The sequence below is a fragment of the Marmota monax genome, unplaced genomic scaffold, assembly GCF_021218885.2.
Source record: "Marmota monax isolate L192 unplaced genomic scaffold, Marmota_monax_Labrador192_F-V1.1 WCK01_AAM20220418_F8-fsc00007, whole genome shotgun sequence".
Lineage (NCBI taxonomy): Eukaryota > Metazoa > Chordata > Mammalia > Rodentia > Sciuridae > Marmota > Marmota monax.
The window spans coordinates 15,610,708-15,629,320 of record NW_026692781.1 but is presented as its reverse complement, the minus strand read 5'-3'; the positions used below and the strand labels follow the sequence as shown (position 1 = coordinate 15,629,320).

Sequence of the window (18,613 nt, the reverse complement as noted above, 5' to 3'; positions counted from 1 at the left end):
CTTTTCTTGTTTCAATTTTAACACTGTTTAAAGATATTTTATATAAATCTTAAAGAAAGATCCTTTTCCTGGACTTTTTGTGACTTCACATACAGACTAAAAGCTCAGATAAAAATGTGCCTTTTTTCTGGTTTATCTAATAGAGCCTTGCATAAAAAGTCAGTATAATATCAGCAAGCCATGGATCCACACTTCATGTGAGCCATCAAGCAAAACAATTATTGTAAAATACTGAAACACCATGATGATGAAAAATAATGGACTAAGCAGATTAATGATCAAAATAATCTGTTTTCTGGTGCTCCAAAAGGTAAGAAGGAGAAGACTTTGTTTGTTTGCTTTTAATATTCTGTCAGAGATGAAGCATTAGTGAAATCTGATATTTATAGTGAAGTGCTTAGATAACATCCATATCACAGAAGTTTTAGTCTTGTTATTATTTGAAAACAATGATTAGGACAGATTCAGTCTTGAATATACACCAACTGAAAAATCATTTTAAAAAGAAGAGTCTAATCACAGTACCTATTACAATAGAGAATTTTACCTGAAGATGATTTAGGGAGAGACCGTCTGTGGAATCTTCAGCAAAACCACTGCTATCAGAATGCTGACTTGCAGTACGTAGCAGATGATCTGTCAGCAAAAGTGAAGTGATGTAAAACCATTAATAAAAAAAGGCTTCAATGAAAGTGATTTGATTATAGATACGATTCCCAACAGATAGAAGACACACAACACTGATTCCTTCTTGGAAAAGCATGCAATACTTATGCAAAAATTGTGGCTTCAAAGCACAGGAGATAACTGAAGTTCAAACAAAAACTGAATCAGATTTTCTACTAGAAACTCTCTCTATTCAGTTACTAATTAAGTTCTAATTGTAATGTATTTGGGTAAATCCAATTAATGTCTTATCCTTAGAGTAAAATTGGCTGAAATAAAAGATGGTTCTAAGATGGTTCTAATACATGCGTAAGTCCCCAAATAAACCATTTACATTATGCAAACATGTAGATATTTAGGAAGTGAAATTAGAAGTTTAAATATAGAACATTTTTAAAACGTCTATATCTTCCTAAGAAAATAAGAACACAGTTAAAACCAATTAAATAAAACAATTTGAAATGCAAGCATACTTAAAGTATCTCCAATGTTTTAAATAATGCAAAGATTTTAAAGTCATAAAGCAATTCTTTCATAACAATTGCATGTAACTTAGTCAAATATATTCAACTAGTACATTACATTGCTAATTATATAAAATCCTTCATTTATTTATTTTTTTGCAGCAAAAGTCTAATTCCGTGTAACCTAAAAAATGTTTTAAGTAAGTAAAAAGGTCAACTAAGTACAGCAAGCATGATCACATTCCATCCATCACATTTACTAAGGTGACACTTCATGAGACAACATGGTTCCACAGAACTTCAAAAGCAGGCTAAATAAAGTGTGTTTACCAAATCCACAACCATTTAAGACCTGAACCATATAGGGAAACAACTGAATAATGAGACTGTATAAAATCCAAAAGTTCCTTGATATCCCTCCCACTTTAGCTTCAGGTTTCATGGAATAGAATAATTTTTCCCCATTAAAAATTTAGAATAATTCTATAATATTGTTTTGATAGTAATAAAGCTGCATAACGAAATGCAAGAAATTATCCCATATCCTTGATAAATCTAAGAAGACTGAAATAATTGTAAAACTGAATTGTAATGGGCTGTTATCATCAGTACTAATTAGGTACTATATGAATTAGAAAATGACTGATACCTTGTGGCATAGCAGTTTATTCCCCTAATTATGTGTTTCCATGTCTTTTGTTTTGTAAACTAGATTGTGAGCCTCTGAAGGCAAGAATGTTACTGATTCTTCATATTCCAGTACCTAGAACAATCTATAATAAATGTGTGCTGAATGAATCAATGATAAATATTTCATTAAAGCAACAACAGAATTAAGCAGTCACATAAATGATTTAGAAGTGAAAGTGTCAAATCTTGTTAAGCAAAGAGCATTGCCACAGGGCTCAGGGAAGCCAAAATAACCAGTGCTGATTCAGGTTCTCCCAGCTAAGATCTGTTTAATCTGTAGCAGAGTAAGGTCTGCACCCAGTTCCCCTCAAGGTTGTTGAGCCCTGTTATAAGGCTCACATGTCACCTCCTAATTATACTGGTTGGGCTCTAGAGGAGGTGTCGGCCGTGAAAAGAACAAGGAGGCTCCAGTGCAAGTTTCTGCTTTGTTTCACCACTGTAAGCAATAATTTCTCTCCTCTGCAAATGGGATAATAATAGTTCTGCCACCTCACAGGACTACTTCAGGAGCTAAGTAGAATGTAAGTGAAACTGTTTCATACTATAAATCACCATCTAGGTTCCTTTAGGCATTTCTGTTTCACAAAAAAGAGTTCTCCACAGACAAAAATAGAATTAAGGATTAAACTTCTGTCCTGAAGATATATTACTAATTTAAACCAGGAAGTTAGAGAAAACATTAAAATGGGGGGAGAAAAAAAACCTGGACACTATATTTGTCCCATATCATAAAGAAACAAAACAGAAAACCTGTATATTCTCTGCTAAACCAAAGAAAATATTGTGTATCTTTTCTAAGAAGAAAATGTGGAACTTCTCTCAACACATCTACCAAATGTTAGCTTGTGACATAAGTCACTAAATCTTTCTAGTCCATTCAGTGTGTAAATGCCAAACTGGATTTAAGATTAGGATAATTTTAACTTCAAAAGTCCTACTAGTAACATGGTATGCACAATTTTATTAACTTGTGAAATGAATATATTATCAGTGATTCCAATTCTGTAATTATGATTAATCTAAGATATGTATATACCACGTTAACAAAACTTGATAATCTACCTTTCGAATGACTAAAATACCATTATTCTCAGTCCCTATTGCTCATTCACAAAACCATTTTTAAATTGTAAAAGTCTGATGAACAAAAACAGTAACATTTTTGCTTATGACACCAGAAATAAGAGACCCAGAATTGTTAAGAGGAAGAAGTACAGACCTTAGTAGAAATCATGTTCCATCTTTCCCACCACCTAGAGCTTGCTCTTGAAACAACTTAATTTTTTTTTTTTTTTACTCTCCTTGTGACACATGGCAAGCTGCTTTTTCTAATGTGTCTCTTGTCTAGCCATCTAAAGCACAGACTTCCTGAATGTGGTGAATTCCTCCTTGAAGTTCAGAAACACATATATACATTTATGAACTGAAAAAGGGATGAAATTTAAATAGGAAAGTTCTTTTTGTTTCTGGCTAGAACTATAGTAACCTATTTACAGTGGAGCTCTTTTCCTTAGTACCATACTGAAGTAAAAGAAAAATATCACATGCGAATTGTCTCTTAAGAAGTAATTTCAGAGATTAGAAGGAAAAACATGTAATTTCCTATTCTTAGAACATATAAATCTTTGTTTTTTTAAAAAAACAAACAGGGTGGTTCAGCATGTGTAAAGTTTTAAAAATAAATAGTCCTACCTTTAGTGGTCAATTAAACTTCTTCCTCTCTCTCTCCCTAAATTTCAAAAGCTTTGTAAATTTAAAACCAGACATCTTTTTCTAGTTGCAAGTTAAAAGTGAAAGGAATGGATTCAAAGGTTCTTTGGTCAATAATTAATTATTCACGAGAAGAACAGTGTTTATAACCTCTCACCTTTGATCCATAGTTTGAATTTAATTTAACTAGGTTTAATTATTGCTAAGAGATTGATCTTTTTTGCCAGAGGTATATCCCATGTACTATGGTTAGGAGCCATATTTGAATGGAAATTAGAGACAGATAATCCAAGCACATTTTTCAATTACAACAATGTAAAAAGTAGCCCTAATCTGTTGCTTTCAGTTACTTTCCACTGAATTCTTGTGCAGAACTGAAAAAATATTTAGAGCACACAGAAATGTGTAATGAGGTCATTACAGGATAAGCAAACTAACAGTAGTTCAGAGTATAAAAATCTTCAAGAAAATAATTAAAAAATATATAACCAAGTGATAGTGAAGCATGTCTACCTGTGTTTTGGATCTTTTTACCCTTATTGCTACTATACACAGAGAGAGGTAAAACCCCTTTTTCAGATCAACTGACAACACTTTGGTAACATGTGCAGGAACTACTATCAGTTTACTTACCTCTTTTGGACTTGGTGAGACCCAGCTGATAAGTGGCCGGAACGTGAGGAGCTTCTCCCTCTGTACTCTGAACCTAAAAAGAATTTTAAGTAGTTTAAACTAAATGAACTTATAGCAAAAAGAATAATCTCTTGATAACCATTTATTAAATAAATCAACCTAAGCTACATTAATACATTACATACTTCAGAGACATCATCTTATCTCAAAATTTTTAGAAAGACCCACAACTTATTTTTTAATCTAGTTTCCAGTTAAAAAATAGCACTCAACTTTTTAGCTAATGAGGAGAAATAACTGCATGTATAAATGATTTTTTTCTAGAAGTTGCTATTAGATGAAAAATAGAGCATATGAGAAAGTTCTCTAAATATTAAACCTCAAAGTAGAATCAATTCCAGGAGGGATGCTAATATACTCACAGCAGCAGGCTCTGACTGACACACAGTTGAGGTAGTTTACAAGTCTTGGATCTTTAAAAATGGAATATCATGCTCCCATGATAAAATTTTCTAAAGTCCCACAAATTTCTGTTATCAAGTGTCACTCATGTGTAAGACTTCTCTGTTCTGATATGAATGTTCTTTTAATATCCTGGAAATTGTATGTCCCTAAAAATTCTATTGAAAGGAAATATCAAATCTACAAAAGTTGTCTTCTGTTGTCTTTGTATAACTGTAAACTACATCACTTAGGAATTTTCAGATCCCTAGTTGCCATCCACATCCCACTAATACTCTTATCTATTTTAACACAACTCTAAATCAAGAGGAAACATTTGAAAGAGGGAAAGGTATGCTAATTTCCATGATGTTACCCTATAATGATCAATATTTAAAGAGTAAATAACACCCCAGTAAGATGAGAAAACTAACCAAACATGGGGTTTTCAACCTTGAACACTTTAACAGATTAGACAGCAAACATCAATCAGGTTTTAAAGAGAATTCTACTAAGTTTTTTACTATAAAACTATTTAAAATATTCCATATGAAGTGAAAAAGCCGACATGAAAACAAATCCAAAGATTAAAGAAATCATTACCAAATTTAAAATTTCTTTGATTTATAATATCTTTGTTCTACATAGTTTCACGAACTCAAGTCTGTGACTGTTTTTTTCTTTCATGTTTATTTTTTGTGAATTCAACTCTTATATCTTTATTTTATTTTTCCAAGTATGTTGATGGAACCCAGGCCCCTGCATATAATAAGCAAATATTCTACCGCTGAGCTATATCCCAGCTCATATTAATCTTTTTATCATGTGGTACTGGAGATCAAACCCAGGGCCTCTCATATGTTACCAGTCTAAATCTTTTAGAAACCAAAAACATATAAAACCATCATCTGTAAATAAATTATATAAAATAAGTTCTAACATTCTTTGCTATTATTTACAATTATAATATATTATTCAAAGTAGTGGACAAAGGTTCAACAGGAAAACCATTGTTTTGTGTGCAAGGGAACAAAATGCATTTTTTTCTTTTTATAGTCAACAAAAGACCTATTATTAGCTATTATTCTGGCACAGCTTACTTCAAAGAGTTTTCTATAAAATAAGTATCAATCAGATCAAAAAGTATAAGAGACAGCCAAGTGACTATATTCTAAGAAACTTGGCTTAGATACAGACTATGTAATTATAACCTCTTACTTTTAAACGTAGAACTATCACATATTCTATTTCCCTAGACTTATAAAATTAATCACAAAATAACATGACTTTAATGAATATGTTTCTTCAGTGTCCTATCCTTCAAGATGCTGCATTAGGCAAAGAATCTACTCTCCCTTCTTTCATTACAAAGTCCTTCATTAACTGTAAAAAAGGGGCATTAAAAAGCAAGCTGAGAGGGTCATATTTTACTAATAAAACTACTAAAGCCAGGATTATTATTCTCACTTGGCAAAATCATAATACACAGTTGTTGAGCCAAAAAAGACATGCTAGTGATAGTGGGAGAATTTCTTAGCTTATCATGTTTTATTGCTGGTTATAATTATGCAAAAGTAAGCAGTCAAACTTGAGATGGGTATTCTACAAAAAATTATGATACAAATATAGAACCAAGATTCATATGACAGGCTTTTGCCTATTTGATGGCTGCAAATACTCAGTAGAACGCTGATCATTTGTTACAGCTGGCCTTTCATTTAACTGATAAGAATGACCAAATATGGGTGTTCATTGTACTATTTCTCAATTTATTTTGTGAAATTTTTCATTTAAAAATGGGGAGAAAAAAATCCCTACTAAACCAAAATGCGAAAATTGCTTGGTTTCTGCATTTTGGAATTTACAGATGATGAAAACAGCTTTAGAATAACTCACACATTTGGGTTACTTCAAAGACCACAGCTTTCTGAATCAGTGTCCCAATATGATAGGCACTTACTTTGGTTTCTTAACAACTATTCTGTTTATCTTGACTAAGATGCATCTTCTAGGTATAATACTACTATATAATGTATCCTACAGGACAGCAATGTGGGATGTTCAAATTCAAACAGCCCTTCCTCTAGGGTTTAAAGAGATAGCAGCTCTTATCTTGTTTATAATTTTGAAAGAAAATCAAAGTTAAGAGCTTTAGAAAATATAACTATTTAGTTTTTAATCTCAAAAAGAGTAAAAAAAAAAAAAAAAGCACTGTTTTTCCAAACAAGTGGTAAGGGGCTATGCATCAGATAACTTGAGTTCTTGTTCAATATCTGACCCTATCAACCAATCTGACACACAGAAAATTGCATGGGGTAGTTAAAAGTAGCCAATCTGTTGAAAAACTGAATTCAAGTCTCATTAATGCCATTTCTTTTATCTGTGGTAATTACCAGTTTTCTTGATTGTAAAATAAAAATGAAAATTCTCACATCACAGGTCCTTAGGTTGATCAAATGTGACTATAAGTGAAAGTACTCTGAAACACTAAATTAGTAAAGCTGTATGACAGGTAATTCCTTTCTTCCATTGTCCACTGGCAGGAACCCCTGCCCACCCCCTGCCCTTTCCATCACGTACTGATACAGAAGGGAATATTACATCTCTTAGAAAGGTGGGAGAACTACTGCTGTAAAGCAATATCAAATGCTACAGGGCATGGGGGACAAATTCCTCATCTATAAAGGGAGAAAACTGGAAAATAAATTCACAGAAGCCTTTCTGCGTTTGTCTATGATTCTACAATTACTTGTGGATTTTTATCTTAAGTAAGGCTCTCAAATTTTACAACACATATGTGCATACACTCATATACACAAAGAGCTTATTGTTACTGTGAGGTAAATACTTTTTTAAAGTTAACAAGATATTTTAGATAAAGAACAAGTAACAAAACTCAGTGGTTACTTGAGTTTTGAAGGACAGACATCTGTGCAGAGTCATATATTAAGAGTTCATATTCTTATTTTTAAAAAAAAGTTAAGAAAGTCAAAGGAACAACTTAATTATTTTTCAAATACCTGATTGATTTGGAATAATTTTAACTTAGACCAGTAAAGCAATTTTAAAAATCCTAAAATTTAGCAGCTAAAAATAATGAGATATGTTATTTAAATAAGCAATCAATATGAGCATTAGAGTTACTAAAACTTCAGTAACTTAAAAAAAAAAAAAGACGGCATATACTCCCAATAATGGTTATATATAAATAGAAGCTCATTTGCAGAGTAAGACACCCATATGATATACTGTTTACAGAAATTTACAGGTGAAAGTTTGCCTTTTCTTACACACAGAAGTTTTTCTCTTATACCTAAAAATCGAACAACTGCTTATAAGGTAGGATCACTTTGATTTAACTGTGAATCAGTCATACTACTAATCTATGATTCTGTAGGACTGCCATGATGTATTCAAAATAAGCCATCAGGAAGAACACAAGAACTGTCCAATCAATTTAATAAAAATTAGAAAACTCTCCCAAGTATCACAAGGAAAAAGAAAAGCAAAAGTTAGAAAACTGGAAAGTAGCATTTTGGACACACTGTAACATTTTATAAAACAAGTTGACTTTTCACTGAAAATAGTCTCTGACCTTTTTTCCTTTTTCTTTTCTTTCTTTCTTCTTCTTAATATCTATCTATCTATCTAAATAGATAGATATGAATGAAACAGCTACTTTCATTCTCCTAGGTCTAGATCAGTACTGTTATCTAATTAGCTCTCTTCACATTTAAGTATCTCCTCCCTCTGGTCCTGGTGAGTATCAGGTCTTGTCAAGTCTTACCTCCTTTCTCCAGCTTCATGCACACAGCCACATCTGGAATACTTTCTTCTAGCGTCCCAAAGCAGCTGCTATTGGGATAATCTGAAATCTGAGTACTGGCTTACTGGGGGAAAGAGAGTGCTAACTTATGTTTTCTTGCCTCTTGTACAGGAAGAAAGTTCACAACAGGAATCAAACTTCAACTAAAGAGTCTGAAGGAAAATTGTTACAAACTACGTTGAATGGGATCTAAATGTTTGCTTCAATAAGATTGTTCTCTTCATCTGTCAATATGAGTCAATCATGCTTAAGAGGAAATTAAAATAACACATTATTTCCCTTCTTTATTCATTGTTCTACAAGCTTTCTTTAAGGTTCCCAAAGGGATAAAAACACAATTCTAGGAGGTTTGTATCCATATTTTAAATATATCTGAAAAACAAGGAATCAGTGTCCTTAAATTTCTCCTTATTTACAATGTAGCTATGGTTGACCAAATTTTTTTTTTAAAAAAATCTTTCATTGTCTTCAACTACCAATACATGTAATCTTGTACTTAAAAAAAAAAAAAAAAAAAAAATCCACATTACTTTTTTTATTAACTGTTTTAGCCAGCAGAGGGAGCAAAAAAAAGAAAAGTCTGTCATTAAAAGTTGTCATCAAAGTGCATCTAGCACTTTATAAATGTTTAAAAGACATTTTGGGTATGCTATTTTAAAATTTTATAGTTTAGATTCGGTAATTCTAGAAATTAAAAAGAACTTATTTGGCTTATATGAAAATACCCATGTAAGAGTATTGTTCCATCTGAGTCATCATGCCAAACTTCCAACTATCTAAGATTTTATATAGTTTTATATTCTGTTATTGTAATAAAATGAGGAAACTATCTGTCACATCTAATTATCACAGAAGAGGGACCCTAATGGAAGACAAGAAGTTACACTTTAATTATGAATCCTAGGACAAGTTTAGACCAAAACAAAGTCAAAAAGCAATCAGTGAAATAAAAGGTTTCAATGCACCAATCATAATCATATTCCATACTCATTGTAATGAGAAATTAATTATGTTAGGAATTAAAGAAACAGAAAATATAAGAAGAAATAAATGGAAAGTAGCTTATAAGAAAATGTAAAATACTCCAAAGGACTTCTCCTGTTCCCTTTAAATTTCACTTTTTAGCTGTAATAAAAGTATCAAAAAAACATATTCAATGACCACAAAAACGGAACATAATCACATCAGCAGTTGAAATTTTGAAATAAATGAAAAATCTTCACTAATGTGAGAGATACACATTTACCTAAGAGGATACGTATGGGCAGAATCAATTATCCTATTTTCCAATTCCCTAAAATAATGACATGTGATTCTAAAACTACTGCGAACAATCACTAAAATGAGTTTCATAATAAATTTTCAAAAAGAAAAATAGCACTTATTCCTTCAGTGCAATTTATAGCTGCAACTCTTCACCAGCATACATATGCCTCAGTTCCCTCGTGTGTAACATAAGATCGCCACTGATACCTCCCAGACTGAGAAATACAGTTCTTTAAAGGCTAACCAAGTGCAGTGCCTCCCACAAGGTGGGTAGCTGAACAATTACATTTTCCTGCCCCTGGCTATACAGAGCTCCAACTCATAAGTATCAGTTTCTACCATTCAAAAGGAGTTTTAGCCAAACTTCATCAAAATGAATAGTTCAACTGCAAATTTATGTTAACCAGCAGGAATATCACTGAGTAGAAATAAAAAAGTCACTGCATGTTGGTCTTTCTCACTTGGAGAAACCCTACTAAGTGGCCTTTCAAAGCCTAGAGGATCCTTATGCCCCCTTCAGGTGTACAAGACCTTCACCAACACCTAGCCTCCTTCACCCCTATCCTTACTACTACTGAGATGCCTCAAGAAAAGATCCAACAAAGAAGGCAAGCAGTGGCAGAGACAGAACTCAAAGCCCTGCTTGATTTCAAAGCCCCTGTTTTTAACTATTACGCAATACTGATTTGAATTTGAATAAGTTCTCTCAGAGCTTTCTTGGGCATCAACATCTTGCATGAAAGTGAAAAGGGGGTTTCAGATCAGATATCCCCTAGTGAATGACAGAAAAGCTAGATGCTTGATAAGCTAGCCCACTGCTTCAATGTCACATAGTTCTGTAACTCTTGGTTTGTGAAACAAAACCTACAAAGTCAATTTTAGTATAATTTTTTTTAGCATGAATCTATTAGCTACTTCTAATTTCACACATTTGTTTTTTTGGCTTTTTTCCCCCCTAGATTAGTATTTAAAACTGGTCGCAGAGGCTTGGGCTATAGCTCAGTGGCACAGCACTTGCCTAGCACGTGTGAGACACTGGGTTTGATCCTTCACACCACATAAAAAATAAAATAAAATGAAGGAGTGCTGTCCATCTACAACTACCGAAAAAAAAATTAATTAAAAATAAAAAAAATAAATCTGGTCTCGGTAGTTTTTTTTTTTTTTTTAACCTACCTCTTCCATTTCAAATGAGTCCTTCTGTTGTGTCATTATATTTCTTATGGATGGGATTGTCAATGGTGCACAAGGCTCTTTTTCAAGTGCAGATGTGGGGACATTTTTCAGCTCACTGCTGTTTTCCAACTCACTGTGGCGGGACATGTTGAAATCACCACCTGAGTCAGATTCTACAACAGACTCCTCAGGCAATTTACTCTCATGACTTTGAGTCTCTTTACTCTGTTCACTTTCAGTTTTTTGGTTAAAATATTTACTATTTGCTTCATCAGAAAGTCTGTCAGTGTCAGCATTCTCCAAAACTGCTGCAGAAACACCTGAAGCTTCTTCTTTAACAGTAGCCAACATAGAAGATGAGTCTTTCTTCTTTACAACTTTTTGAGATTTTTGATCATTTTTATTGCCACTTTCTTCGATCACTGAGACATTTGGAAAATTTCCTTTTTCAATTGCTGGGGAAGAACTGCTACCTTCTCCTTTCTCTGTTTTATCAACACATAAATTCAGTTTTGATAGTGTTTTCATTAAACGATTTGCAGTGTTACTTCGAGTTAAAGGTGGAGGCAAGTCTGTCTCCTTGTTAGAGGTCACTGAGGACATACTTCCAATTCTCTGAAGGGGAGTCCCAGAGACTTGAGAATATAAAGAAGAAAACGCATTGGCCACAGTAGTAAGCACTTCAATTTGACGAAAGCGGCCTACAAAAAGAAAAAATAATTATTTATATTTTTTGTTTTTGAATACATATTATTAAACATATAGTGTTGTTTAGAATTCTCGTAACTGAACTTACATAAAAAATATTATACAATCATATTTCTTCCTTCTCTAACATTTTAACCTTTTCTCATTACTGGGTAGGGAGAAAGAGGAAGATTTTTACTTTAAAACACTTGAATTTACATTTTTAAATAAAAATCAGAAATAAGCACAAAGCATGATGGCAGTACTTAATAAAATACAACTAGCTATTGATTTACAGTGTGATTCATTTTATGTCTTAGATGATTAAGATTCTTCCAAATGCTTTCCTAAAGTTAAAATGCAAACAAGTATACATTTTAGACCTAATGGGGATGGATTTAGAGGTCTTAGAATTCTAAACCACCTAGAGAATCTTGTTTCTGAACCACTAATCAACAAAGAAAAAATAAGCAAACATGTAAAATGGTCAATGGTCATGCTACTTTAGATTTACAGAGAAACACCTGAAACTGACTGACTGACTTCATTTAATACTACAAGTCTACTACCCTACTTCTTTCCTTCTTGACATATGTAATGTGGAGATAGCACAAGGTCAAGAAAGTATGGTAGCACTGAAGCGAGTCAAGAATTGGGGAAATGAGCAAGAATAGCTAATTTAACTTCTATCAACAGATTAATAAAAATCTAGATTAAATAAAATACCAAGTGTTAATAAACCCTATTAATTAACTCTCCAGTGCTATTCCTAAAAATCAGTAAGCCTTTAAAAAAAGATCACCTTGCTATATAGATGATATGATTTTAACAAATAATATCCTAATGCTTAAAAACCTTACTTGTTAAAGCATAATTTGGGTTTTCTACTTCCATCCGTTGCATTTGAGCACTCAAAAATACTTTAATATCTATCCCTCTTGCAAATGATGAAGAATTAAAAAATCTGGAAGGAATTTTAGAAGCAATATCTGGTTCATCTCGTCCAAATCCAAGATTATAAAGAATTTCTTCAGGATCTTCCTCATAAAGTTCCAATAATTCTGAAACACTATAATAAAAAAAAAACAAGTATAAATTTATACTCCACATCACATTATATATGAATCTACATTCTTGCTTTCCTGTGATAAAATCATTTTATCAGCTTCTGCTGTTTAAACTATTATTTCTGTATTTTTACACACTGTGTACTAATGGGATGTACAGCCGTTAGAAAGAATCTATTCTCTGAGCTTGACAGTGTTGGGGGGAAAAAAGAGAGCTAATCCCTAAGAACACAGAGACTCTCTAAGGATTCCTCACCTTATTTTTCCTGTCATCTTAAGAGACACCACGTAAAGCAATTAAAATAACCAAAGGACAGATGAGGCAGAAAAAGGATTAAGACATAAGTAACAAAAATGGAAAAACACACAAGGAAGTTGGTAGAACTTTGGTACTGAAGAACATGCTGCAAAACCTGAGTGTTCCTAGGAGAGGCAATAAAAGTAACAACCTGATCTCAAAGACAGGGAGGAGGAGCTTCCTTTAAACTCTTCTCTCAACAGATCCTCTCAGGAAGTAGGAGGAGTAAGGTAGGGGAAACAAGTTATGTACAAAGGTAACTTCTTGCCCTGATTCTGTTGAGAATTAAACTTTTATTATCCTTCCCTCACACACCAGTGATAATCCAAGCTAAAAATCACTGAAAAAAAACCAGAAAAATTACAGATAGAACTTGAACAGGAAGACAATTGAATCTATTTCCGAGAAATGCTCAGATTGCAATACAAAATTTTGTATGTTTAAACTGATTCCACAGGACCATGCATAGGCTCATTTGAATATATATTTTAAAGAGTTTTGATTTAATATTTGGAAGAGAAATTCATTCTTAAATATCAAGCTTTAAATCAGAAAGGTTTATTCTGATTTTTATGTAAGAGTTAACTCAAGTCCTTAACAAAATGGGGAATTTTGGTCCTCTACAATTAAAAGTTACTTCTCTGTGCAGTTTATTTTTCTGTTTGACAGGACTCAAAGTATTTATTTACTAATGGATTCCAGCAACATTATAAACATTATTGGTTGCTTTTTATTTAATCTCAGCTTGTTACAAAAGAATGTACTGCCAGTTATACCAGTCCAGGACACACTTCTGGTTCTTTCTGATTTCATTCTATTAAGGTCAAATCTCAGATTGAAAAACTGACCAGCAGCTCACTATTACCCAGTGTCACCCCACCAATAACTTCAGAATGAGTTACCTTGAGACTGTCCCACTGCTTTTCCCAGACCCAGTAGAATTCATACTTCTCCCTTTCTGATGAAACTGAAGTCTTCTCTCTTTGGCCAAGATATTACTGCTAGAAACATAATATAATAATATAAAACTTTATTTTCACTAATGTTCTTCATTTTAAAACAGAACAAAACAAAATTGCTACATACCCGTTTTCAATTTGAGCATCACTTTCATGGAGGTGGTTGGCTGCAGATAAAGAACAAATGTAGAGCACACTTATTAGAAGGACTGTAATGATGATAACACAATTATCAAGAAACAAATTATCTACAATATTATAGCCAAATGCCTAATATGTCAAAGTCTCTTCTTGTCTCATTAAATTTGCATCATTAAAAGTAATATATAGATAAGAACAGGACCAGCAGCTTTGATAGGTTGTTTTCATTTCTTGGCCACCATAAATCTTGATTGCTAAAAATAAAAAGAACTATGGATAACCAATTAAATTTCTTTAACAGGTTAGAAAAAAATATTGAAGACATGCGTATTATGTAGCGTATGTAGTGCTATTAAGTTTAAAAGCTGTTAATGAAAAGTATCTTAAGAACAACACGTTTTAGCATTATTTAATGTATCAATAGTATTCATCTATTTCTAATGTGTTTTTAAGTTACATAATTTTTCATACACACAACCTGAAAATTTCTACTCATTTCAGTACAAATATTCTTTTAAAAATTGCCTTTTAACTATGCTCTAGATTAACAAGGTCTAAACATATTAATGTTAATTTTTACAATAAAATTTACTTCATTAACCTTATTGGGCAAATATAAAGAATGAGATTAATTAGAAACTATTTCAGCACACTTAAAATTTTTTTTTCATTTCTGATCCACAAGATCATGACAATTTGTTTCTTTGAACATATGTCAGAATGGCACCTGACACATAGCACTTAGGAAATGTTTACTCAAGGAATGAAAAATACCTGCAAAGTAATTTTCAGGAAAACAACATAATAAGTATATTCATTTATGGGACTCCTTACTAGGTTTTGATTTTCACTAAAATCATTCAATCATTCAATATCTACCAAGGCAGATATCAAAAGTACTATTTATAGTATTGCCGAAATGCATTTTAGTAAGGGGTTAAAAATATGTTCAAGTGCACTGAGTGAGAATCAGGAAGTTGAAGCTCTTAAGGAGTTTGTTCCTTTCATATTAACATATTAACAGAAATAATAAAAACATATTCACATATTCTAGACTTTTGGATGTTAAAAGGTTCTAAATTAGTAATCTTACAGATAGATTTAAAACAGAAGATCAAAGATATTATTCAGTGCACATATTCACTATTTATCAACATATTTTTTTAAACAGCTAACAAAATTCTTAAATTCTTTCAAAAAATGCACTATTAATAACAGGACTTTAGAATTTAGTAACCTTGTCAAATGATAAAATAAAGCACAATCAATGAGCTATAAAATTCCAATTAAAATACTACTAAAATAATTTTTAAATTCTTAATTTTACATAGTGAAAAACTTTATTATAAGTCCACAGGAAAACACTAACTGTGAAAATGTAAAAGTAGTACAACACACTTTTAAAATACTCTATGTAGTCTGGAATAGTCATGAGCACAATGATTTCTAATTAAATTCCATTAACTCTGCCATTTTCTTTGTCCTTTAATCTGATAAAAATCAGGAAAAAGAGGAAGGAGAAAAAGGAGACATTTAAATGCAAGGAGAAAGACAAGCTGCAGCTGCATGACATAAGTCCATACTAAAAATAAGCTTCACTTTAGTTTTCTGTGTATAAATATTTAAGCTTCCTTCCTTCTTCAGGACCGTACTCTCAGTTATAGCGCCACGGTTTGTCACAAACAGTACCTTTAAGCATTTAAGTCCAGGGAAGATATAGACATACTCATTTCACAATGGTGTTCCTGCACCATCTCTATAGGTATCTCACAGACCATGACTAGATTATTAATGTATAAAAGAAAGGTAATGTGCAACGTGTCTGAGCCATTTTCCATACCTTTAAATTTAGCACTGAGGATCATAAACTTAAAAGCACTCCACAATTAAAAAAAAAAAAAAAAAAATACTCCATGAAAATACAATTCTTCCGAAAAAACATACCTTCAGCTCCCAATGACAAATCATCTTCAAAACTTCCTCCATTTCTCACAAGCACACCTGAAAGAAATGTGAAAATTCAGAAAATTCATGCTGGTGATCTACTCTTCCCCACACCCATGTTAAAAGAAAAGAAAAGAAAAAAAAAACAAAAAACATTATTTTAGTTAACACAAACTGCTCAAGCAAAACATTTCATCAGACGTGAATGTACTCAGACATGAATGTACTCAGACGTCAATGTACTCAGACATCATGATGATCATATAATTTTAAGAAGCAAGCATAAGCTTTTACTTTATGAAACCCTGTTTGTGGCTAGGTAAAGCTCCCAGAAGATAGATATACAGCCTATTATACTTAAGCTTTTGAAGATGTTCAAGTAGATAACGTATCTTACCCAAGTGTTTCATGGAAAACCAGATCCTGGAGCAATCATACCTCTTAGCCCCTTTCACATTAAGCCAGGAGCTCAAGCTAGATTTTCCTGACACTGTAAATGTTTTTATATGCCTTGCCACTACCTGCACATTCTTGTTGTACTTTGAACTTGAAAATTCTGTCTTGCATGGGTGGTAAAATTTCAGGTGTGGCAATGTTAGTTAATGTAAGCAAAGAAATGTTGCACTAAAGTTGACATAGTTCACTCCTCACATTTCCCTTATGTTTCCATATCAGATTTCTATATGTAGCCTTTATGTTGCCTAACCATGCCACCATCATATATTGTGGAAAGGTTTGGTAATTTGCTTAAACTTTCCTCTGTCTTTTGGTTAATAATAGTTTCTCCTTTGAGCTTCTAGCTAAGAACAGCCTCTTTTATAAAGATCATTTTTATAATTGATACGTACACTTTCACTCAAGATTGCAAATGAAGGAGGACTCTCATAAAAAATAAAAATAATTTTTTTTAAAAAAAGGCTTAAAAGAGCAACTTTGTCTTACCCTTCAGTGTCCCAGTGCTTTGCTCATCCAGTGAGGCTCCCAAAGGTGTACTAAAACCACAAAAACATAGAAGCCTGTCTTGTGAAAAGTGTCTGGAGAACTGTTACACACAGCCTTACTTAAAAAGTTACAGCTAAGCAAGCTTCTAAGCAATTTAGCTCTTCTCCCAACACACAGGAATGTGAATGGATTACATAAGTAATATCCTACTAACTAAGCAAATACCTATAGCCAAGTCAGTTCACCAGGAATCACATCTGATCTGCCAGCAATTAAGAACAAGAATAGTAATTACAAATAATATGAAGTGGCATTTTCTTTGCCAAAAAAAAATGGGGGGGGGGAGTAAAAATGATAGTATAAATTTAGAAAATATCTATTCCTCTCAATCCTTTCCACAGAAACAAAAAACAAAATTAGAAGAAAACAAATCTTCAGTAGCAGGTAAATTAAACCTTAGTCAAATTTAAAATTTTAAGAATCTATTTAGAAATGAGGTTCAATAGTTTGGTTAAACCTCATCTGTCAATTTATCACTAGCATTTCTAAGCAACATGTGGTAACTCCTCTACACCAGCAACTACATTTTCTGATATAAATGGAGAATCCTGAAATTCACTTTTTCCTTTTAAACTAAAAATTCCATACTGGTTTCATTTAATTCTGAAAATTACTAAAAAAATTGGCTTGAGAATAAACATTAAGAATCAGCTAAAATTTTTTCACATTTTTCTTGTCCAAATATAATTTAGAAATTTCTTTATTCAAATACAAAAATACTTTTACTTTTTTTTTTCAAAACAAAGTTATAGAAAGAAACATTGTTTTACAAGTTCTGTTTTAGGATATAAACCTTTTCTCAGTAACAATTGACACCTGTTACAAATTCACATCAGACATGGGATCAATCATTAAAACATCTGTTTCAAAAAAATTTCACTGAAATGCCAATTAAAATTTAAAATCTTCTGCAAGCAAATATACATGCAGTGGTAGTTTTTTGAAAAGTAGTGTTTCTGAAATGTAAAAGAATCACAACCAATTGTCATAAAGATATTAATAAAACCTTTAAGCTAAATTTTTGCATATATTTTAATAAAACTCTATGCCTTTAAAAAGCATTTCTTTTTCCCTTTCTTTTAGCTCCTTTCTTAGGTCAAAATACTTCATTACTCTGGCCACAGATGTCTCCACTGGTCTGAGAACTAACAAAAAATGGCAAATAAGCAGAATACAGCTGGTATTCTCCTTCAAAAACAAGTCTTCACTTTTATAGTTACTCTCTCCAAATTCTATCAAAATCTCCCTTTTTAGATAACAATTCAAGTAATTTGTTTCCATTTAGTTAAAAAAGAAATGGTTCTCAACAACTCCCTTTATGGAAAGAAAACCCAGTGTCTTTATTCAGGATATGGACAGCAATGAGAAAACAAAGAATATTTGAGAACTTATGGGGGTGGTGATGCTCAAATCTGGGAAGGACTCTAAATAGCTATTTAAAAAAAAAAAAAATACAATTACACGTATCCTAGCAGTCAACTCTATGATAACATGACAACATTAAAAGACTATTTGTTCTAGCTTTCCCCAGTACAAATGAATGTGCTTTTTCACAGAATAGGTGCAACTGTAGGAACAAGAACAAAAACTATGTATGAGAGGAGTAGCAGGCTTATAGAATGTTCCTACAGAAATCAAGTTCA

At 32.3% G+C, this 18,613-nt stretch overlaps 1 protein-coding gene across 6 annotated transcripts in view; it reads right to left on the bottom strand.

The window, feature by feature from the left end:
• The window catches only part of Itprid2 (ITPR interacting domain containing 2), a 43,649-nt gene that overhangs the window by 16,229 nt on the left and 8,807 nt on the right, over window positions 1–18,613 (bottom strand). For 3 of the 6 annotated variants that reach the window (XM_058580300.1, XM_046447338.2, XM_046447336.2), the window contains 8 exons: window positions 16,911–16,960; window positions 15,969–16,025; window positions 14,011–14,050; window positions 13,827–13,925; window positions 12,420–12,628; window positions 10,873–11,573; window positions 4,164–4,236; window positions 548–636 (listed from right to left, as the gene is read on the bottom strand). In XM_058580300.1, the coding sequence (XP_058436283.1) occupies window positions 548–636; window positions 4,164–4,236; window positions 10,873–11,573; window positions 12,420–12,628; window positions 13,827–13,925; window positions 14,011–14,050; window positions 15,969–16,025; window positions 16,911–16,960 (1,318 nt within the window). Of the gene's footprint in view, window positions 1–547; window positions 637–4,163; window positions 4,237–10,872; window positions 11,574–12,419; window positions 12,629–13,826; window positions 13,926–14,010; window positions 14,051–15,968; window positions 16,026–16,365; window positions 16,837–16,910; window positions 16,961–18,613 lie in introns of those variants that run through there. The other 3 variants (XM_046447337.2, XM_046447339.2, XM_046447341.2) reach the window with 3 other exon arrangements.